The 24,795-nt window shown below is 41.5% G+C and overlaps 1 protein-coding gene across 1 annotated transcript in view; it reads right to left on the bottom strand.

Moving 5' to 3' along the window:
- Window positions 1-10,024: 10,024 nt before the first annotated feature.
- The window catches only part of LOC133612684 (AT-rich interactive domain-containing protein 3B-like), a 37,310-nt gene continuing 22,539 nt past the window's right edge, over window positions 10,025-24,795 (bottom strand). The window contains exons 6-10 of the mRNA XM_061970316.2: window positions 22,338-22,521; window positions 18,056-18,306; window positions 17,723-17,986; window positions 17,551-17,640; window positions 10,025-11,049 (exon numbers count right to left, since the gene is read on the bottom strand). Of these exons, the coding sequence (XP_061826300.1) occupies window positions 10,910-11,049; window positions 17,551-17,640; window positions 17,723-17,986; window positions 18,056-18,306; window positions 22,338-22,521 (929 nt within the window). The 3' untranslated portion in view covers window positions 10,025-10,909. The remainder of the gene's footprint in view (window positions 11,050-17,550; window positions 17,641-17,722; window positions 17,987-18,055; window positions 18,307-22,337; window positions 22,522-24,795) is intronic.

The following is a 24,795-nucleotide window of genomic DNA, read 5'->3' as shown; positions in this document are numbered from 1 at the left end:
CAGGCCCGGCCCTAACCAATCTGGCGCCCTAGGCAAGATTTTAGGTGGCGCCCCCCCACATCGGCAGTGAAGTGTATATACTCACAAGAAACCGAATAGCTTTGTCTTTGACCTTTTTTTTTACTTACAACTATACCTAATATATAAAGGGGTGGAAAAGTGACTATTACCTGCAGGGCAAACATGAGCTAACCAGAAGGCAATAACAATGTAAACAAAAAACACCTGCTTAAAAGATCTAATTGTTACGATCCGCTGCCCGGATCATAGTTTGTTTATGTTTGTGTCACGTGTTTTCAGCACCTTGAGTTTAGTTTGTTTCTGTTGCCATGACGGCAGATTGTACGCACCTGCCTCTGGTTAGTGTTCGGGACGCGCACCTGTTGCCCGGGCACTAATCAGAGGGCTATTTAGTCTTTGCTCTGGCCTCACTCGGTCTGGCTTCCTAGTTTGTTCCCATACAACTGTTAACGACTACTTTGATTCTGCTAGCTTTTCACGCTATGCTATTTGTGTCTGCTAGCTCCCACGCTAGTCCTTTTGTTTTTGCCTTTTGCTATTTGCACGTCTTTTGTTTGATCCCCGTACGATTTATATTTTCAATAAAACATTTTCCTACCTGCAAGCTGTGTCCGAAGCCGTCTGCATCCTTGGGAGAACCACACCCGCATCACTATGCGACCACGTCGTTTCAGTAGGAAGCCAGCAGAAGACAATTCTCCCGCACCGGCTAACGAGGAGTGGGACGAAGGTACGCTCATGGTGTTGCGAGCGATGGAAGCCGAGACGCTTCGCTATTCGACGGAGGAGAGGTCGAAACTCATGTGGGGAGCTGGAGGCTCTCTTATCCCCATCGACTCCCTCTGGTCGGAAGACATCGCCGCTACACAGCAGTACCGTGCGCGCCGTCAAAGACGGAAGCCGGCCAGAAGGTCTTTCCCTCGCCGCCAAGACGCGCCGCTCCTGCAAACTCCTCCCCCGGACCGAAGCAAGCTACATGCAGCTCAAGCTCCCTCTCCTCAGATGTTTGGCAACCCAATCGACCACTTCGCCAAACAGTTTTCCGATTGGGCTGTCAGTCACATGGACAATTGCAACAATGACGTCATTTCATTGGCGCCCCCCGAAGAGGTAACTCCGCCCACTCCCGATGACATCATTGAGCAAGAATTTTTTTTTCCATCTTCTAATTCTTTCTGTCAGCCAATTCAAAGTAACTTTTATTCTAAGATAAAACATTATCAGGACATTTTTGTTAAGTTTAAGTCTAGTCAGTCACATTCTGATTTTCAGACTCCACCTCCAGTGACTTTGGTTCCGCCCCCAGTGACTATTGCTCCGCCCACTGCACATATTTTTTCCCCCTGTGCTCCCACCCAATCTCAAGTGAGGGGTGATAATAGTCAATTTGGACAATTTAAAGAGGAGGAGTATACCCGCCTCCTTACCTCCCCCCACCCACCCTTGAAGACGGTTCCAAACCGCAAAGAGCGCGTCTGGTATCCGCGTCTTGAGGGCGAGGCTAGTACTGGGAACTGTGCTAGTGGGGTGGCACAACTGCGCTCAGCTAAGCCGCAACCTCCTGCACGGCCACCGCCACCAGTTTTTCGGCGTGCTAAGCCGCAACCCCTTGCACGGCCACCGCCACCAGTCTTTCGGCGTGCTAAGCCGCAACCTCCTGCACGGCCACCGCCACCAGTCTTTCGGCGTGCTAAACCGCAACCTCCTGCACGGCCCCCGCCACCAGTCTTTCGGCGTGCTAAGCCGCAACCTCCTGCACGGCCACCGCCACCAGTCCTTTGGCCTGCTAAGCCACAACCGCCAGCTAGGCCACCTCCAGCTGCACCTCGGCTAGCACCTGTTCCTGCACCTCGGCTGACACACCAAGCTTCGTCTCCTGTACCTCCACCATGCCAAGCTCCACCATGCCAAGTTCCTCGGCTGGTTCCCACACCAGCGCCGGCTCCAAGGCTGGTTCCCACACCAGCGCCGGCTCCAAGGCTGGTTCCCACACCAGCGCCGGCCCCAAGACTGGTTCCCACACCAGCACCGGCTCCAAGGCTGGTTCCCACACCAGCGCCGGCTCCAAGGCTGGTTCCCACACCAGCGCCGGCTCCAAGGCTGGTTCCCACACCAGCGCCGGCTCCAAGGCTGGTTCCCACACCAGCGCCGGCTCCAAGGCTGGTTCCCACACCAGCGCCGGCTCCAAGGCTGGTTCCCACACCAGCGCCGGCTCCAAGGCTGGTTCCCACACCAGCGCCGGCTCCACGGCTGGTACCCACACCAGCGCCGGCTCCACGGCTGGTACCCACACCAGCGCCGGCTCCACGGCTGGTACCAGAACCTGCACCTGCTCCACGGCTGGTACCAGAACCTGCACCTGCCTCCACGGCGACGACGTCTCCTCCTGCCTCCACGGCGACGACGTCTCCTCCTGCCTCCACGACGACGACGTCTCCTCCTGCCTCCACGGCGACGACGTCTCCTCCTGCCTCCACGGCGACGACGTCTCCTCCTGCCTCCACGGCGACGACGTCTCCTCCTGCCTCCACGGGGACGACGTCTCCTCCTGCCTCCACGGCGACGACGACTCCTCCTGCTTCCACGGCGACGTCTGCTCTCTCCTCGTCTCCGGTGGGCTTTTCCAGGACGCCGCCACCTTCCTCGCCCTCATCGTCGTCTCAGCGACCTCGAGTGGTCTGGCTGCGCAAGCGGCGCTCTCGGAGGTTTGTTTATGGACGCCAGTGGCGCAAACAGCAGCGACACCCGAGACGTAGTCGTAGAACTCTCCGGCTGCTGAACTTCTGGCGCCACTCACGCCCACTTTCTCAGCAGCCACGAATGTGGCCTTTCCGTGGTCGCCCGCCTCGCCTGCGGCAGCGGCGTTCCACTCGCCGCCGCCACCTGACTCTTCCCCGGTGGATTCGGGGACACGTGGCCTGGCGACCCACCACCAAATCCTCCCTCCGCCCTCCCTGGACTCTTGAACTGTTTCTTGTTTTTTGGGTTCTAGTTTTATTTCGTGTCAAAGGACATCTGGAATCTGTCCTTTAAGGGGGGGGTACTGTTACGATCCGCTGCCCGGATCATAGTTTGTTTATGTTTGTGTCACGTGTTTTCAGCACCTTGAGTTTAGTTTGTTTCTGTTGCCATGACGGCAGATTGTACGCACCTGCCTCTGGTTAGTGTTCGGGACGCGCACCTGTTGCCCGGGCACTAATCAGAGGGCTATTTAGTCTTTGCTCTGGCCTCACTCGGTCTGGCTTCCTAGTTTGTTCCCATACAACTGTTAACGACTACTTTGATTCTGCTAGCTTTTCACGCTATGCTATTTGTGTCTGCTAGCTCCCACGCTAGTCCTTTTGTTTTTGCCTTTTGCTATTTGCACGTCTTTTGTTTGATCCCCGTACGATTTATATTTTCAATAAATCATTTTCCTACCTGCAAGCTGTGTCCGAAGCCGTCTGCATCCTTGGGAGAACCACACCCGCATCACTATGCGACCACGTCGTTTCACTAATACAAATGTCCCTGAGGAATGTAAGGTGGGAGTACTGTAATTACCTAACGTTACATTATTATTTTCCATAACAATTTAGCCCCCTCCACAATATTAACCCGACGTTAAAACAGAACTAGCTATTTATTGATTAGCAATTGCCGAATCATGTAACATTAGCTTAATGCTAAAAAGCCAGGTTACTATCACATTCTGTAACAGACAAATAATTTCATGTAGGCTAACGTTACCTACCTGCTACCTCTGTCTTTTCTCGTTTCTCCTCCTCTTCTTTTCTCTTTTTTCTTCCCTGGGTACCTGACAGTTTTGGCCGTTTTGACATCTTGTGTTGATTTTTTTGATGTGGTGACGTCCAAAAAGAGTCATGATACGGGAAGGGAGGGGGCGCACCGTGCTTTACTTTGCATTTTAATTAACGTGGGATTATTTTTTGTATTTAGAAATAATACTACCAACTTTTTTTTTTCTTTTTTTTTCCTCCAACATTTGTGGCACTGGCGTGGCGCCCCCTGATGGACGGCGCCCTTAGCATTTGCCTATACGGCCTATGCTAAGGGCCGGCCCTGGGGTGACGTCATGAACAAGACAGACATTAATTTTCCCTCAGCGACCGATGGGGCAAAAGTGGCGCAGTGCATGAGAAATCAGCGAGAGCAGCCAGAAGAAGAAGAAGAAAGGATTTTGCAGTGACCAATCAAATGAGCTCCGGGGAGCGAGGGGCGTGGTCATCCCTGCTCTGCGCTGGGGTTTCTAAACTGGCATAGGTAGACGCAGCATTGGCTGCTGTGACGCGAGAAATTGGGCCGCCATCTTGAAGTGGTGATGAGGAGCCGGCGAGCAGCCTAAACTGACAGTTGACAGGTAGAAAACAAAGATGGTGTTCAGCGTTTTCCTGCTCAAATGAGCAGACTGTTGAAAATCGGAATCGGGGGATTACTTTTCACAAGTAAGATTTAACATTAACGTACTATTGGTTGTATTTTGTCAAAATGATATTACCACAGAGTTGAGAAAGAGCAAAGATCTTCAAACAAGAGTATGACCATAATAGAATTGCTTGTCAATGAAATTAATTACATTTAAAAATGTCATACTTGAATAACATAAAGTTGAAACCTATGGTGTCATCATGCCTTCAGTGTGCATATTGTATATAATTCTGTGCAAACCTATGAAATGTTCTATTTTGTCTTTGTTATTTTGTCAGAATGCACCAGAATGCTTCATTTGTATGTGAAAAATCACAAAGAAATCTTCTGGGGGAGGATGACCCCCCTACAGGGGTTTGGTTTACAAACTTTCCGCCCCACCTAAAACAAAATTCACCAGGCGCCTCTGATTATGATGCATTCTCATTTTAGGCAAAGTATAAGACAATACTTTCTTAACAGTATAATTGTAACCAGGAATAAGTCTTCAAGTAACAATATTCAAATACTAACATTGTTGGGTAAGACAGAATTTGGTTTTATTCTGAATCCAGTGAAGCAGATTGGTGGTTTTAGCTGAAATAAGGACTTTCAGGTGTTTATATATGTTTATGTTTAAGCAGACGCTTTTATCCAAAGCGACATACATCAAAAACAATCACTGTAAACATGATCATTTAAGGGAAGGATGTAATACAAAATATCAATACAAAGTGTCAAGAAAGAATATATGCAGCAATAGAGATACAGTCTATAAGATATATAGATATCTAATGTATTCATACATTGTTTATGTAGGATATACGCATGTATATATAACCTAATCATATTGTTTCTTCAATTTAAAAATAGCTGACCGATTTTTTTCCCCCTTCTCTGGGATTATATTCCCAGTTTTGATCTTGGACGTCTGGTCACTTATAGCATACAAGAATATTCTATTACTGTTAAGCAAACTATGAATTGATTGATTGATTGAAACTTTTATTAGTAAGTTGCACAGTGAAGTACATATTCCGTACAATTGACCACTAATTGGTAACACCCGAGTAAGTTTTTCAACTAGTTTAAGTCGGGGTCCACTGATTCATACAGATATATACTATCATATATACTATCATCATAATACCGTCATATATAATAAAACATGTGTCCTTTATCATGGCACGTATGACAAAAAGCGTGTGAAAATCAGTGGTATTCGGTGAGGTAAGATGAATTAAATGCGCTGACAGTTCATTGCTCCTGCCAAATGAATTGCACTGAGTGGAGCGGATCACCACTCCAAGATGGCGGCCTCGCGTCTCGTCAGCGCCAGTAGGCAGTAGCGCTCCATGCTGTGTACCCTTATAACATGTCTATGGTTTCTAAACTCGCTAAACACGGACTGGCCTGTGTAAGAAGCGGAAGAGGAAGGGGGTGAGGGCGTGGCTAACTAGCTGGTCTGCTCTTCACAATGTCACCAAAATTATGTTTGCAGAAAAAATATTTACACCATGAACATCAAGTTTGCCCACTGCAGGATCTAGTTAATGTTTTAAATGTAAGTGTGACATCATTATTCTCGATGATCCGACTATAAATAGAGAAAAGAGCCGCTGTATTGGAGCGCCTATTGTAGTACTCTGACTCGCCACACGGGGAGAACTGAAGGCGATCATGAACTACAAAAGCCCTTGAATTGATATCCTTGTTAAAAAACATTTAAAGTGATTTAAGTAGCCCTTTTTGTCTTTTTTTTCATATTTATTTTTTAATTTTTTATTGTATTTTATTTTAAGCACTATTTATTGTGTTATTTTATCTTATTTTATTATTTTGTATTATTGTTACTATATCAGTATTTACTTTTGCTTTCTTTCCTTGGTGTTGATAATGCCTTGACTTTTGTGTTTAAAAATTATAAATGTATGTTTGTTGTTCAATAAAAAAATAAAAAATAAAAAATAAAAAACTAGTAGACACTACCCGGAAGACCCAATCAGTCCATGCACGTCACTTCCTTTCTATAACGTTACGTTATATTTGAACGTTTTATCATCCATCCATGTTGTCCCTTTCGAGGTAGCGGGAGGGTGCTGGAGCCAATCTCAATGGTTTATTATTATTATTATTAGTAGTAGTAGTATTATAACTATTCATTCGATTAAAAAATATATCTTAAAAAAAAATCTAAAAATGAACAAGGGGTAGATTAAAAAAATAAAATAAAAATCAGGAGTATTATCCCCGCAAATACAACTACTTTTTAGCTCCTGTCATTGCATTGAATGACACACGGGGGCGCCACTGACTCCTATTTCGTAATTTCGCTATTTTAAATATTGATTTAAAAAAAAGAAAAGAGGAACTTAACTTAAATCTTTATCTGCGGCCCAACAAAAAGTAAAATTTTAAATAATCAGTACCGTGAATTGATGTATTTGATGTAAATAAAGCAGCGGCAAAAAAATATTTATTTATTTGCCATTTAAAGCTGCTGTGCACATCGCTCAGATTTCTGTAAGAATCTGTACGGTTTCAAATCAAAAACTGTATTCTAGTAGTTTTATTTTGTATATAATATTTTATATGATTATGTTACTGAAATAAAGATGACAAAAAAGACAAAAAAAACATCACAATGAACGAAAATAATCGCCTTAAATTAAGTTGACCGGAAGTGACGTAAAACTCGCGCATGCGTGTACCAATCGGACAGCATGTTGCTACCATGGGTTTTAAGCGAGGAAATCAGTGTTTTTTTTTTTAAATAACGACATTTTTTAACACGCGTGACATTACATTTTGTCATGAACCTTGAAGCAAGCACTATTTCTTGTGTTGTTTCAAGCTGGAATTAATACGTATCAATAAAGTACTGTAACTTTTCTTACTAAACGTATTCTTTCTTTCTATTTTGGGAGAAACAAAATATGTACTCCATGTAATCACAAATTATGTTAACTTAAATATTGTCTAATTATGCAAAAATATATTATCAAACATTGTAACCATTGAAAAAAAAAATAGAAATAGATACTAATGATAATGATTTCAAAGCAAGTTATCCATCAAATTGTGCAATGTCAAAGTAGCAATAGATTTCATGGTCAAATTGTGAAATTTACTGCGGGTTTTACAGCATTTTTCTCGAAATGAAAAAAACATTACTTCTTTTTTTTTTTTTTACCGTAATAAACTGTGGTGCCGTTTTGGCATTTACCGAAAAATCTACACTTGTTGATTTGCGGTAAAAACAAACTGGCAGCTCAGGTGTCAAAATGTTATTGTAAAATTGCCGTTTTTTTAATTTACAGTAAAAAAAAATAATCAAATTTTACAGTAAAATTCTGGCATTTGCCTTTTTTTTTTTTTTTTTTTTTTTTACCATTAAAAACAGTAGTACTGTTTTTCCATTTACAGTAATCTACACTACATTTTGAGGTGAAATTATTGCAATTTACCATATTTTTTTGACATTTTAGTTTAAAAAAAAATCTAATAAAATGCCTTGAAAAATTGTGTAATAATAGTATTCACTGTTAGATGCGGCCCTCTGGGGCCAAAAATAACCATGTTTATCATGAATTGATTAATGTGGAACCCGATTTAAACAAGTTGAAAAACGTATTCGGGTGTTACCATTTAGTGGTCAATTGTACGGAATATGTACTGTACTGAATAATGAAAGTTTCAATCAATCATAAAAAAAACTGCGATGTGGCTCTCAGTGAAAACAACTTTGACACCTCTGCCCTATCCATCCATCCATTTTCTACCGCTTGTCCCTTACAGGGTCACGGGGGGTGCCGGAGCCTATCCCAGCTGCACACGGGCAGAAGGCTTAGACCAAGAAATTCTGCTTATTTGCTGTAATGGAGGTGATTATTATCATCAACTTAGGGGAGCATCTTCACACTGTATGAATACACAATTCGCTGCTCGTCAACCCAGAGACCCGAAAACAAACCAATCAATCCCAAGATGATTTATATCAGTGACGTGCGGTGAGGTTGATGGCTGGTGAGGCACTGACTTCATCACAGTCAGATTTACAAACATATGAACCCTAAAGAGTATCTTATTCACCATTTGATTGGCAGCAGTTAACGGGTTATGTTTAAAAGCTCATACCAGCATTCTTCCCTGCTTGGCACTCAGCATCAAGGGTTGGAATTGGGGGTTAAATCACCAAAAATGATTGCCAGGCGCGGCGCCGCTGCTGCCCACTGCTCCCCTCACCTCCCAGGGGGTGAACAAGGGGATGGGTCAAATGCAGAGGACAAATTTCATTACACCTAGTGTGTGTGTGACAATCATTGGTACTTTAACTTAACTTTAACTTTACACATACAAACTGTAGCACACAAAAAAGCACATTTAATAAAAGAAACGTTATTATGGTCTTACCTTTACTTAGAAATTAAGTCCATGCGCCGCAACTAAAGCCCTCACTTAAACTTTCCACGTGCAAGATTGAATCTATTTAAAAAAGTGTAACCGAGGGTTTATAAATGTCGCCTATACTGTATGAAACTACAAAATAACAAACACGGAGGCTCCAGTTTACACGAGGACCACTTTATTTACATTCTTTCAAAAACCTCTGCAACGTGACATCACTTCCGCTCTTAGCGCCTTCAAAATAAGAGCTCAAGGCATATACTGTATAACAGCGCATAACAGGAACTTAACATCACAAAGAGGAAAGCCCATGAAAATAGGTTACACAAGTTATTTAATAAGAAGCCAAAAAGTGCAAAAACAATAATGTTCGTGTTGGAGGAGTTGTGAATTAGGTACACCTGCAGTCTGCAGGTGTATCTAATGTTGTGTCCCTGCAGTCATTCACAACTCCTCCAACACCAACATTTTTGTTTTTGCACTTTTTGGCTTCTTATGAAATAATTTTTTAAAATAGATTCAATCTTGCACGTGGAAAGTTTAAGTGTGGGCTTTAGTTGATATAACAATTCTACGGCGGGGGTGCAGGAGGCGAGCCTCAGTCAGTGCGTCTTTTGCAGCCGTTTTATGATCGCTCAGCACAAGAAATACTTTACACACATACAGTTGTTGACAAAATACACTGTACATTATATACCTCAGCTAACTAAACTATGGAAATGTATAATATAATTCATATAGCAATACAGTCTCACTGCACAGCAGGCCAGCAGTTAGCCGAGTCATTGCGCAATCCATGTTGCGGCACTGAGTGACGTGCCTCAACTGGCTGCTGTTCACTGCACCGTCTCTTCTCAGTATTTGAACGGCAAATGTGAAAATTCAGTGATTTTGAATAAAAATAATCTAAAACTGGTGAAGTTAAATGGAAAATAACTTTATAGTATAATCACTGGATACATATAACAATTTAATTTTTTTTCTTTTCTTTTTACATTTTTTTTCTTTCCATGATGGCAGGTGAGGCCCTGCCTCACCTGCCTCTAGTGACTGCACGTCACTGATTTATATAGCCCTTAATCACAAGTGTCTCAAAGGGCTGCACAAGCCACAACGACATTATAAATAATAAATAAAATATCTGCCAGAGGGGCTCAGCTTTTCAAAATCACACACCTACTGAACAATTGTTTTATGTAGGAGGGAAAAAAAAGATTTTGACAGCACACAAGATATTTTTTATTCCATATCAAACAAATTCAATAGCCAAAGCCCAACATCGAGTTTCGCCTTTTGCACTTGTTAGTTCTTAGTAACATTTTGCTTGCAATTTTCCTTGATTGTCCGCTTACAGTACAATTCAGCAGATTGCATATTTCTCTCCAGGGTTGAGGTAGCACTGGTTCAGTGTGTTCAACAGTCACAACGTGAGGTAAGTCATCATACATTCGTCGCCTGTACAAAAATACGTCACACAAGAGTTCTGGGTCCGGCCGGACATTCCTGAGTTCAGAAGCTTTCCAAGTCAAAATGAGGTAAATACGGCATCTCATCCACACGGCGCCATTGAACCGAAGATTTGATACATTTAAGGCAGAACTCCATTAAATAAAAAAACAAGAAAACTAAATGTTTCTAACAAAAAAAAATCCCTCTAAATACAAAGGTCCTGTGGTACCTGAGAGTGTATAAAATCCCTTCATGTTGCCATGGAAACTCCACTCACAGCAACCAATGATATATAGTGTTTACATAATGGCAACAAACAGAACTAAGTCATTGAGCTAAGGCTTTTTTGGTCTTCATTCACTTTGGCAGCACTATTGTCCGATGATAAACCAGCGAGAGATATCAGAACATGGCAGATGCTTATGTCACAAACAAAGATGAACACGTTACACTGAGAAGCTTGATGAGTCCACATGCACACACACACACACACACACACACACCATTGTCTTGACTATATTAATTTAAACAAACTAAGGACAAAAGAAGCAGACATGTTCCGTACAGTTCTTGTAGCTATGACAGAGTATACAGCTCAATGACAGAAATGGGGGGAAAAGATGACTTAATTTGGTCCCTTTGAGGAGGTGGAGGAAGATGAGGAGGGGCTGTGGGAGGAGGAGAAGGCACTGAAACCACTTGTTCCTGCCGGAGTCACGGCCTGGGACACCACTGGAGCCGCGGACTTCTGAGCAAACAATGTTCCTGTGAAACACAAACATACGTTCTAATCAGTGGTCCGTGCACGTACACCACACAAAAGCAGTGAATTTGACATGTTGTGTAAATGGTAAATAAAAACAGAATACGATTATTTGCAAATCCTTTTTAACTTATATTCAATTGAATAGACTGAAAAGACAAGATATTTAACATTCAAGCTGAGAAACATTTTGTTTTTGCAAATAATTATTAACTTACAATTTAATGGCAGCAACACATTGCAAAAATTATTTTTACCACTGTGTTACATGGCCTTTCCTTTTAACAACACTCAGTAAACGTTTGGGAACTGAGGAGACACATTTTTGAAGCTTTTCAGGTGGAATTCTTTCCCATTCTTGATTGATGTACAGCTTAAGTTGTTCAACAGTCCGGGGGTCTCTGTTGTGGTTTTAGGCTTCATTATGTGCCACACATTTTCAATGGGAGACAGGTCTGGACTACACTATTATGTTAGATCCACTATGGACTGGACTCTCACACTGTTATGTTAGATCCACTATGGACTGGACTCTCACACTATCATGTTAGATCCACTATGGACTGGACTCTCACACTATTACCGTATGTTAGATCCACTATGGACTGGACTCTCACTATTATGCTAAATCCACTATGGACTGGACTCTCACTATTATGCTAAATCCACTATGGACTGGACTCTCACTATTATGTTAGATCCACTATGGACTGGACTCTCACACTATTATGTTAGATCCACTATGGACTGGACTCTCACACTATTATGTTAGTTCCACTATGGACTGGACTCCCACATTATTATGCTAGATCTACTATGGACTGGACTCTCACTATTATGCTAGATCCACTATGGACTGGACTCTCACACTATTATGTTAGATCCACTATAGACTGGACTCTCACACTATTATGTTAGATCCACTATGGACTGGACTCTCACTATTATGCTAAATCCACTGTGGACTGGACTCTCACTATTATGCTAAATCCACTATGGACTGGACTCTCACTATTATGTTAGATCCACTATGGACTGGACTCTCACACTATTATGTTAGATCCACTATGGACTGGACTCTCACACTATTATGTTAGTTCCACTATGGACTGGACTCCCACATTATTATGCTAGATCTACTATGGACTGGACTCTCACACTATTATGTTAGATCCACTATAGACTGGACTCTCACACTATTATGTTAGATCCACTATGGACTGGACTCTCACACTACTATGTTAGATCCACTATGGACTGGACTCTCACACTATTATGTTAGATCCACTATGGACTGGACTCTCACACTACTATGTTAGATCCACTATGGACTGGACTCTCACACTATTATGTTAGATCCACTATGGACTGGACTCTCACTATTATGTTAGATCCACTATGGACTGGACTCTCACACTATTATGTTAGATCCACTATGGACTGGACTCTCACACTATTATGTTAGTTCCACTATGGACTGGACTCCCACATTATTATGCTAGATCTACTATGGACTGGACTCTCACTATTATGCTAGATCCACTATGGACTGGACTCTCACAATATTATGTTAGATCCACTATGGACTGGACTCTCACACTATTATGTTAGATCCACTATGGACTGGACTCTCACTATTATGTTAGATCCACTATGGACTGGACTCTTACTATTATGTTAGATCCACTATGGACTGGACTCTCACTATTATGTTAGATCCACTACGGACTGGACTCACACTATTATGTTAGATCCACTATGGACTGGACTCTCACACTATTATGTAAGATCCACTATGGACTGGACTCTCACTATTATGTTAGATCCACTATGGACTGGACTCTCACACTATTATGTTAGATCCACTATGGACTGGACTCTCACTATTATGTTAGATCCACTATGGACTGGACTCTCACTATTATGTTAGATCCACTATGGACTGGACTCTCACACTATTATGTTAGATCCACTATGGACTGGACTCTCACTATTATGCTAGATCCACTATGGACTGGACTCTCACACTATTATGTTAGATCCACTATGGACTGGACTCTCACTATTATGCTAAATCCACTATGGACTGGACTCTCACTATTATGCTAAATCCACTATGGACTGGACTCTCACTATTATGTTAGATCCACTATGGACTGGACTCTCACACTATTATGTTAGATCCACTATGGACTGGACTCTCACACTATTATGTTAGTTCCACTATGGACTGGACTCCCACATTATTATGCTAGATCTACTATGGACTGGACTCTCACTATTATGCTAGATCCACTATGGACTGGACTCTCACACTATTATGTTAGATCCACTATAGACTGGACTCTCACACTATTATGTTAGATCCACTATGGACTGGACTCTCACTATTATGCTAAATCCACTGTGGACTGGACTCTCACTATTATGCTAAATCCACTATGGACTGGACTCTCACTATTATGTTAGATCCACTATGGACTGGACTCTCACACTATTATGTTAGATCCACTATGGACTGGACTCTCACACTATTATGTTAGTTCCACTATGGACTGGACTCCCACATTATTATGCTAGATCTACTATGGACTGGACTCTCACACTATTATGTTAGATCCACTATAGACTGGACTCTCACACTATTATGTTAGATCCACTATGGACTGGACTCTCACACTACTATGTTAGATCCACTATGGACTGGACTCTCACACTATTATGTTAGATCCACTATGGACTGGACTCTCACACTACTATGTTAGATCCACTATGGACTGGACTCTCACACTATTATGTTAGATCCACTATGGACTGGACTCTCACTATTATGTTAGATCCACTATGGACTGGACTCTCACACTATTATGTTAGATCCACTATGGACTGGACTCTCACACTATTATGTTAGTTCCACTATGGACTGGACTCCCACATTATTATGCTAGATCTACTATGGACTGGACTCTCACTATTATGCTAGATCCACTATGGACTGGACTCTCACAATATTATGTTAGATCCACTATGGACTGGACTCTCACACTATTATGTTAGATCCACTATGGACTGGACTCTCACTATTATGTTAGATCCACTATGGACTGGACTCTTACTATTATGTTAGATCCACTATGGACTGGACTCTCACTATTATGTTAGATCCACTACGGACTGGACTCACACTATTATGTTAGATCCACTATGGACTGGACTCTCACACTATTATGTAAGATCCACTATGGACTGGACTCTCACTATTATGTTAGATCCACTATGGACTGGACTCTCACACTATTATGTTAGATCCACTATGGACTGGACTCTCACTATTATGTTAGATCCACTATGGACTGGACTCTCACTATTATGTTAGATCCACTATGGACTGGACTCTCACACTATTATGTTAGATCCACTATGGACTGGACTCTCACTATTATGTTAGATCCACTATGGACTGGACTCTCACACTATTATGTTAGATCCACTATGGACTGGACTCACACTATTATGTTAGATCCAGTATGGCCTGGACTCTCACTATTATGTTAGATCCACTATGGACTGGACTCTCACACTATTATGTTAGATCCACTATGGACTGGACTCTCACACTATTATGTTAGTTCCACTATGGACTGGACTCTCACACTATTATGTTAGATCCACTATGGACTGGACTTTCACACTATTATGTTAGATCCACTATGGACTGGACTCTCACATTATTATGCTAGATCTACTATGGACTGGACTCTCACTATTATGCTAGATCCACTATGGACTGGACTCTCACACTATTATGTTAGATCCACTATGGACTGGACTCTCACTATTATGCTAAATCCACTATGGACTGGACTCTCACTATTATGCTAAATCCACTATGGACTGGACTCTCACTATTATGTTAGATCCACTATGGACTGGACTCTCACACTATTATGTTAGTTCCACTATGGACTGGACTCTCACACTATTATGTTAGATCCACTATGGACTGGACTTTCACACTATTATGTTAGATCCACTATGGACTGGACTCTCACATTATTATGCTAGATCTACTATGGACTGGACTCTCACTATTATGCTAGATCCACTATGGACTGGACTCTCACACTATTATGTTAGATCCACTATGGACTGGACTCTCACTATTATGCTAAATCCACTATGGACTGGACTCTCACTATTATGCTAAATCCACTATGGACTGGACTCTCACTATTATGTTAGATCCACTATGGACTGGACTCTCACACTACTATGTTAGATCCACTATGGACTGGACTCTCACACTATTATGTTAGATCCACTATGGACTGGACTCTCACACTATTATGTTAGATCCACTATGGACTGGACTCTCACACTATCATGTTAGATCCACTATGGACTGGACTCTCACACTACTATGTTAGATCCACTATGGACTGGACTCTCACACTATTATGTTAGATCCACTATGGACTGGACTCTCACACTATTATGTTAGATCCACTATGGACTGGACTCTCACTATTATGTTAGATCCACTATGGACTGGACTCTCACACTATTATGTTAGATCCACTATGGACTGGACTCTCACACTATTATGTTAGATCCACTATGGACTGGACTCTCACACTATTATGTTAGATCCACTATGGACTGGACTCTCACTATTATGTTAGATCCACTATAGACTGGACTCTCACACTATTATGTTAGATCCACTATGGACTGGACTCTCACACTATTATGTTAGTTCCACTATGGACTGGACTCCCACATTATTATGCTAGATCTACTATGGACTGGACTCTCACTATTATGCTAGATCCACTATGGACTGGACTCTCACACTATTATGTTAGATCCACTATAGACTGGACTCTCACACTATTATGTTAGATCCACTATGGACTGGACTCTCACACTACTATGTTAGATCCACTATGGACTGGACTCTCACACTATTATGTTAGATCCACTATGGACTGGACTCTCACACTATTATGTTAGATCCACTATGGACTGGACTCTCACTATTATGTTAGATCCACTATGGACTGGACTCTCACACTATTATGTTAGATCCACTATGGACTGGACTCTCACACTATTATGTTAGTTCCACTATGGACTGGACTCTCACATTATTATGCTAGATCTACTATGGACTGGACTCTCACACTATTATGTTATATCCACTATAGACTGGACTCTCACACTATTATGTTAGATCCACTATGGACTGGACTCTCACACTACTATGTTAGATCCACTATGGACTGGACTCTCACACTATTATGTTAGATCCACTATGGACTGGACTCTCACACTATTATGTTAGATCCACTATGGACTGGACTCTCACACTATTATGTTAGATCCACTATGGACTGGACTCTCACACTATTATGTTAGATCCACTATGGACTGGACTCTCACACTATTATGTTAGATCCACTATGGACTGGACTCTCACTATTATGTTAGATCCACTATAGACTGGACTCTCACACTATTATGTTAGATCCACTATGGACTGGACTCTCACACTATTATGTTAGTTCCACTATGGACTGGACTCCCACATTATTATGCTAGATCTACTATGGACTGGACTCTCACTATTATGCTAGATCCACTATGGACTGGACTCTCACACTATTATGTTAGATCCACTATAGACTGGACTCTCACACTATTATGTTAGATCCACTATGGACTGGACTCTCACACTACTATGTTAGATCCACTATGGACTGGACTCTCACACTATTATGTTAGATCCACTATGGACTGGACTCTCACACTATTATGTTAGATCCACTATGGACTGGACTCTCACTATTATGTTAGATCCACTATGGACTGGACTCTCACACTATTATGTTAGATCCACTATGGACTGGACTCTCACACTATTATGTTAGTTCCACTATGGACTGGACTCTCACATTATTATGCTAGATCTACTATGGACTGGACTCTCACACTATTATGTTATATCCACTATAGACTGGACTCTCACACTATTATGTTAGATCCACTATGGACTGGACTCTCACACTACTATGTTAGATCCACTATGGACTGGACTCTCACACTATTATGTTAGATCCACTATGGACTGGACTCTCACACTATTATGTTAGATCCACTATGGACTGGACTCTCACACTATTATGTTAGATCCACTATGGACTGGACTCAGGCTATAACCGTGCAGTCAAAATATATAATTGTTGCATCCCTAGTTGAAAGTGCTAGGCATGGAGCTAAAATGTCGACTCTGTGTCCATCACAAGCTCTTAAAGTGTTGTTTAGTGAGGTTTATTAACGTGCACACTAGCACAGCCGCACCGTTACACTAGTGCACGTTTTTGTCTTTAAAAAAAAAAGTGTTTTTTTGAAAACTAGGGGTCGTCATGCAGTCTGGTACAGTTGAAAGTATTGTGCAACTGTGCATTTGCTGTGCACACAGTTCAATGATCAGTTGAACCTACCAGAGTACACGGTGCCGTTGACTTGAACGGACACACTAATACTGGCTGCTCCATTAGTGGAGATACTCAGGGACAAATCCTGTTTGCTCTCTGTGGAAAAACAACAACAGATATTTCCATTAACTGGGAGCGCCAGTAATGATGAAACAGGCTTACACACACACACACACACCATGACCATTGTTGAGTTTGAGGTTCATTGGGTTGAGGTGGGAGGCCATGGCCAGCAGGTTTTGTTGGAGCGCCTGCTGCATGAGGCGCTGCTGCTCCTCTGCCAGACGCATCATCTTCTTCTCTGGACCGTCCGCACCACGCTCCAGCCTCTCTCGGAGATGCTCCAGAGTGGCAGCTTGAGCCAACTGCTGCTGCTGCTGCTGCTGCCCCAGAGCTACGGCCATGGGAAGCCGGCCGTGCATCATCGGAGTTGAGGTTTCATCTGAGCAGCACAGTGAAAATGTATTTAAAATAACAATGGCAACGACAATAGCAAGAAATGTTTTCATACTTGCGTGTTTCTTTAAAATTGGGCTAACTGACTGACTGGAGGCGATGCGTCCAGACGTGGGGGTGTGAATCGTGGGCGAGGAAAGGAGTGCGTGTTGGGCGGCGTTTGGAGAGGGCGAGTAGCGGTACAGGCTGTTGGTGTAGCTGGGACGTCGACCTTCTCTGCGATTACTGTCTATCGCAGCCTGCAGCTCCCCTGGAGAGCTCAGACCTTTCTTTTCACACTCAAAGGGGTACAGGTACTTCATATACCTGCAAAATATTTACAAAGTCCGGCAGTTAACATTTTTGGTATCACTTTACTGAATTGTTATTACCGTATTTTTCGGACTATAAGTCGCAGTTTTTTTTCATAGTTTGGCCGGGGGTGCGACTTATACTCAGGAGCGACTTATGTGTGAAATTATTAACATTACCGTAAAATATCAAATAATATTATTTAGCTCATTCATGTAAGAGACTAGACGTATAAGATTTCATGGGATTTAGCGATTAGGAGTGACAGATTGTTTGGTAAACGTATAGCATGTTCTATATGTTATAGTTATTTGAATGACTCTTACCATATGTTACGTTAACATACCAGGCACGTTCTCAGTTGGTTATTTATGCCTCATATAACGTACACTTATTCAGCCTGTTGTTCACTATTCTTTATTTATTTTAAATTGCCTTTCGAATGTCTATTCTTGGTGTTGGCTTTTATCAAATACATTTCCCCCAAAAATGCGACTTATATATGTTTTTTTCCTTCTTTATTATGCATTTTCGGCCGGTGCAACTTATACTCCGGAGCGACTTACAGTCCGAAAAATACGGTACTCAGAAATGTGTTATTTGTTTTTAATGCTTTATAAAGACATAATAAATTACTACACCACGTACAGTACAGGCCAAAAGTTTGGACACATTTTCATGACTATTTACATTGTAGATTGTCACATCAAAACTATGAATGAACACGTGGAGTTATGTACTTAACAAAAAAAGGTGAAATAACTGAAAACATGTTTTATATTCTAGTTTCTTCAAAATAGTCGCCCTTTGCTCTGATTACTGCTTTGTGTGGTGAGTTTTCAGTTTTTTCTTACAGTTCTTCCTTTTCCTCAATTTTTTGAGTGACACCTTTTTTAGATAAGAGACAGTGTAGAAGTTTTATAGCCATTGTTTCTCCCTCCTTTTGGAGCGTTTTTTGTTTATGATAAATTAGATAGATTATATCCTGCGCCAAGTATAGTTTGTTATTGTTTTTGTGTTTCCTCCTTTCGGAAGTGATTTTCGGTTGTTCCTTTTTGTGGAACCTTTTTTTGCCGACTGGTCAGGTTATAGCCTATGTTGATTTGCCCTGACTCTGGAGGTGAAAAGAAACTTTCAAAATAAAAGCCTGCCGGATTGTTCCCTACTCTGCATCTGAGTCCCATTTTTGACCAAGCCTGACAAGCACACATTGAGTAGATCCGCCTTACGTGTGTTATCCAGTTTGCACGTAAAATATTTAGTACATCAAGCCCCACGTCATACTTCTGCAGTGATCTTTGTGACACAAAAGTAATATACATATAAAACAGACATATAATTGAAATACAAAAATATTGTAATAAGACAACTTTGTTCTAAATTACATCAGAAAGTAAAACCCAATGCATTACTACCGGTACCTTTTATGGCAAAATGTTCCAACATTGGAACTACACACCCGGGGAACCACTAGAATGACACTCACATATACTACAGGATCTGTTCAATGCTAATTGTGCAACCCAGCACAAGTTATTACTGTATATATGTGCTATTTTGGAACACACCTAATTTAATTTTTGTTTTCTGACTCTGCCATTTGCTGCTGGAACAGGTGTATTTCCACATCCAGTCACTAATACTTAATGTTAATAATTTTATTATCCAGCTTGGTCCACAAGGCATGGAGGAGACTCACTTATCACAATGATTTTTCAGCGGTTTGGGTATAAATTGTTGAATTAATAAAAATATTTTTCATCAGCGTAGGCACAGTTTTCAAATTAATTATGTATGATTACTTAAACCATCACCAAAAGTTGCCTATGTCACTGTATTAAGAGAAAAATACATGACTGGACACAATTTTATATAGTTAACATTACAAACTTTTCCCTTTTGATACGATACGGTCTTGGCCGATACCGATATAATACGATACATATACAGGAATCACATACATACTTGCATTATTTTATAGTGTGGGATGTTAGAAGAAGTTCAATCAAGGGAAATGAGTCAGAGAACAAAGGTAGGTATGAAAACACTGACTGGCCATGCTATTTCATTAAATTAAAAGCAGGATGCAGAAAGTTGAATGATGCGGACACATTTGTTACTGGATAAATTTCTGTCTGTGAGACTTTGTATACTGTAAGTAATCTGCAGCTATAATTATGTATTACTTGTTTATTTTGACAATATATCGTGTTTCACTCTATCATTCAATTAAAATACACTTATTACATAGGTCTAGCTTGTGTGCTATTGTATGCTTAGCTGTTGAGTAGCTGCTAGCTCCTATTAGCCAATAGCCTACCATGTTTACTTTTTGTACACGACTTGACTAAAATACAAGAAAAGACCAACTTTGTGTGCTTTTTGGAGGACATTTAGATGTTAACTGGCTGTCCAGTTTGCACAAGTAAACACGTCGCAGGGCTGTGTGTATCAGAACCTATGTCGGAGATTTTAGATGCAGGCCGATATCATCTGATACTTGTTTTTTTTGTTGATTTCAGACCAATATTCAATATCAATATCGGAGAGAGACATCCCTATTAAACATACTGTATTATTATCAGTGTTCGTAATAACGGTGTTATATAATAACAATGTTCGTAATGGCGTTACATTTACTCGTAACAAGTAATATAATTAATTACATTTGACGTGGTGTTTTATGTCGACATCAAGACAGCGTCATAAGTGCAGCAAGTTCAATGCAGGAAAATATATTTTTACAGGCACTAAAATGAACTTGATATCAAACAGGAAGAGGCACCATCACACTGTGACACAGCAGATAACAACATACGCACACGTACACGATGGGAATATTGAACAGCAAAGCAATGATTGAAGTGACAAACTTGCCATCCAAACAATACCCCGTTTGTTGACAAGAAGATATGACAGCCATCGAAGCGCGTGCAATCTCTTTATTAAACCAAGGTAACGCAATCCGCTGGAAAGATTCAAAGGCGAAAAAGTGCGCTGCTAACTGCTGAAGCTAAAATACACAGCTCCGTCAAACACCCTCTGTGGAGGGGGGCGTGGGCTGCGGGTCTGCCGCGGAACGAGATGTGCAAGAACCGGCCTCGAATAATAATAATAATGGATTAGATTTTTATATCGCGCTTTTCTATTGTTAGATGCTCTAAGCGCTCACAGAGAAGTGGGAACCCATCATTCATTCACACCTGGTGGTGGTAAGCTACATTTGTAGCCACAGCTGCCCTGGGGTAGACTGACGGAAGAGAGACTGCCAGTTTGCGCCTACAGCCCCTCCGACCACCACCTATCATTCATTCACCAGTGTGAGCGGCACCGGCAGCGATTTTGGATGTCAAGAGGCGGGGATCGAACCTGCAACCCTCAGGTTTCTGGCACGGCCGCTCTACCCACTACGCCATACCGCCCCTTGAAGACAGCGACAGGTGAGTGGATGGCCCAGGTGGTCCTTGTTATCTAATCACCTGTCGCCCTTATTAGCAGCAGCCGGAACGAGACACATTGTAGGAGTTGGAGTGGGAGCCAGAGCGAGAGAGACACGGACTCGGGAAAGAAAGACTTTGTGCTGGGAAGCAGAAGACTGTCTGATATTTATGAAAATAAATCTGTGTTATACCCTGAATCCCGGGCTCTCCTGGCAGTGTGTGGTGATCCGCAGCACCCACTAGAGGGCAACCTCTAAACCCTCTATGACATCACACGTCACTAGGCAACAGGCCTCGCCTTTTAAAAAGCAGACTCCGCACACTTATATTAAACGTCTCTCAATTTCATATGCCAGATATTTAAAGTAATTTTTTAAGTAACGTATAAATTACTTTCCCTAGTAATTACATTTATTAAAGAGTAATTCACTTACTTTTTTGATAAAGTAACAACTATAATTAAGTACTTTTTAAAAGTAATTTTCAGAACACTGATTATCATTAACATTTTGCGTGATTAAATAAATAAATACAGTTTTTACAGCCCTTGAGTAAATAAAAAATAAAAACATTGATATTGTTGGTTATGACAGTTAAGACACCTACTGTGTGCGCAGAGTAAAAGCTGCGCTGGTTATGGATGTGGGCAGGTTGAGACCTCTGGTGATCTCCCTCCAAATCTTCTTGTTGATGACCTCCACCAGGCCTCCCTTCTCGGTCACCAGCTTATAAAGTTTGTACAGGTCCAGCACCTGTTTGGCCATGATGGGTATGCGGTTCACAGGAGTTCCTGAATTAAATACACAAACAATCATTGCAGCAACACAGATTTCTTGAGTCGCAAGTGGAAATTTCCAACATATATAAAAGATCTGATCCTAACTGATTTGCTCACCACCATTATTGCCAGGTAAAAAGACTGTGCAGTCTTTTAATGCTGCTTATTTCTGCTGAATGGGGGTTGGGGATAATTCCACAGCAACAGCTTTGTTTGTAATTGATTTGAGCACCGTGTGGGGGGTGGGGCGGCTGAGCAGCAGTGGCTGCCAATCACGAGGTTGACAACTATCCCTGCAGCTCCAGGTCCGTGGTCAAGCCATTTAATAAAGAGGGCTAAATACAAGTTGTAGAAACAAGATTACTCGGGGCTAAGCATGAACACATGCTGGATCAGCTCCAGCGTGACCTCCGAGTGTACATGGCTGACATTATAACACTTTTATTACACAGTATATTTCAGCATATATTTTTTTGACCCAATATAATATTTTAGAAAGCTAAGGACAAGCGGTTTGAAACTCCCTTTACGACTCTTGTTTTTTTACATTCACTGTATGTTAACATTAGTCAAAGATCTTCTAAATCACAGTAGTGCAATGCTATCTTTAAAGACCAACTGCATAAACCAGAAGTGTCTCAAATGTTTCCAGCAAGCAGCGCATACAGAAAAATTGTATGTTATAGACCAGTGTTTTTAAACCACTGTGCCGCGGCCGTGAGATACAGTCTGGTGTGCCGTGGGAGATTATCGAAATTCACCTATTTGGTTTAAAAATATTTTTTGCAAACCAGTAATTATAGTCTGCAAATGATGTGTTGTTGTTGAGTGTCTGTGCTGTCTAAAGCTCAGCAGAGTAACCGTGTAATAAATACTCTTCCATATCAGTAGGTGGCAGCCGGTAGCTAATTGCTTTGTAGATGTCGGGAACAGCGGGAGGCAGTGTAGGTAAAAAGGTGTCTAATGCTTAAACCAAAAAGTAAACAAAAACAGAATGCTGGACGACAGCAAAGACTTACTGCGGAGCAAAGACGGCGTCCACAATGTACATCCGAACATGACATGACAATCAACAATGTCCCCACAAAGAAGGATAAAAACAACTGAAATATTCTTGATTGCTAAAACAAAGTAGATGCGGGAAATATCACTCAAAGGAAGACATGAAATTGCTACAGGAAAATACCAAAAAAAGAGGAAAAGCCACCAAAATAGGAGCGCAAGACAAGAACTAAAACACTACACACAGGAAAACAGCAAAAAACTCAAAATAAGTCAGGGCGTGATGTGACAGGTGGTGACAGTACACCTACTTTGAGACAAGAGCTATAGTGATGCATGCTTGGTTATGGTTTAAAGTCATATCCAACAATTGCGACAACGACTTTTTACTGTCAACTGAGTTTCGTTTTTTTTGTGATTTCTGCTGGTGGTGTGCCTCTGCATTTTTTCAACGCAAAAAATGTGCCTTGGCTCAAAAAAGGTTGAAAAACACTGTTATAGACACTAAAAGCAAAGCAATCCTATGGAGGTCAATATATGCCAAACTAGGGTTGTACGGTATACCGGTACTAGTATAGTATCGCGGTACTAATGAATCAGAAACGGTACTATACTCTGTTTGAAAAGTACCGGTTCACGGGCACAACGTCATGTCATGATTGCTGGTTTTACGAGCAGAGGAGCATGTTCGGCAGTGCACAATCACAGAGTACTTACAAGCAGACATAGTGACAGAAAAGGGAGAATGGACGCATTTTGGCTTAAAAACTCACGATAAAGGTGAAGTTATAACACTGAAACACCCTCAGGAAGAGGTGCTTTAAGACATGGCTACCTAGCTAGCAGCTAACGTCCATCCGCAGTGTTTTAGCTACTTCTAAAGCACTAATCCTCGTCTCCATGGCGACAAATAAAGTAAGTTTCTTACAAGTATCATCCCTGCAGGACGAGGAATAGCTAAACATGCTTCACTACACACTGTAGGAAGATACAATAGCTCACTGGCGTCCCAATGTAAACAAAAGCTAGCAAGCCTGAATGTAAACAAATGGATCTACACCTGACACCCACTGTAATGATAAAGTACAAGAGAGTATCTAGTCGATAGTACTATAATTACATCTATATTTTTTATCATCAGACACATGAGGACTTTGAATATGACCAATGTATGATTCTGTAACTACTTGGTATCGGATCGATACCTAAATGTGTGGTATCATCCAAAACTAATGTAAAGTATCGAAACAACAGAAGAATAAGTGATTATTACATTTTAACAGA

The sequence above is a fragment of the Nerophis lumbriciformis genome, linkage group LG10, assembly GCF_033978685.3.
Source record: "Nerophis lumbriciformis linkage group LG10, RoL_Nlum_v2.1, whole genome shotgun sequence".
Classification (NCBI taxonomy): Eukaryota; Metazoa; Chordata; class Actinopteri; order Syngnathiformes; family Syngnathidae; genus Nerophis; species Nerophis lumbriciformis.
The sequence above is the reverse complement of the archived record's forward strand: the minus strand, read 5'-3'. Positions and strand labels throughout refer to the sequence as shown.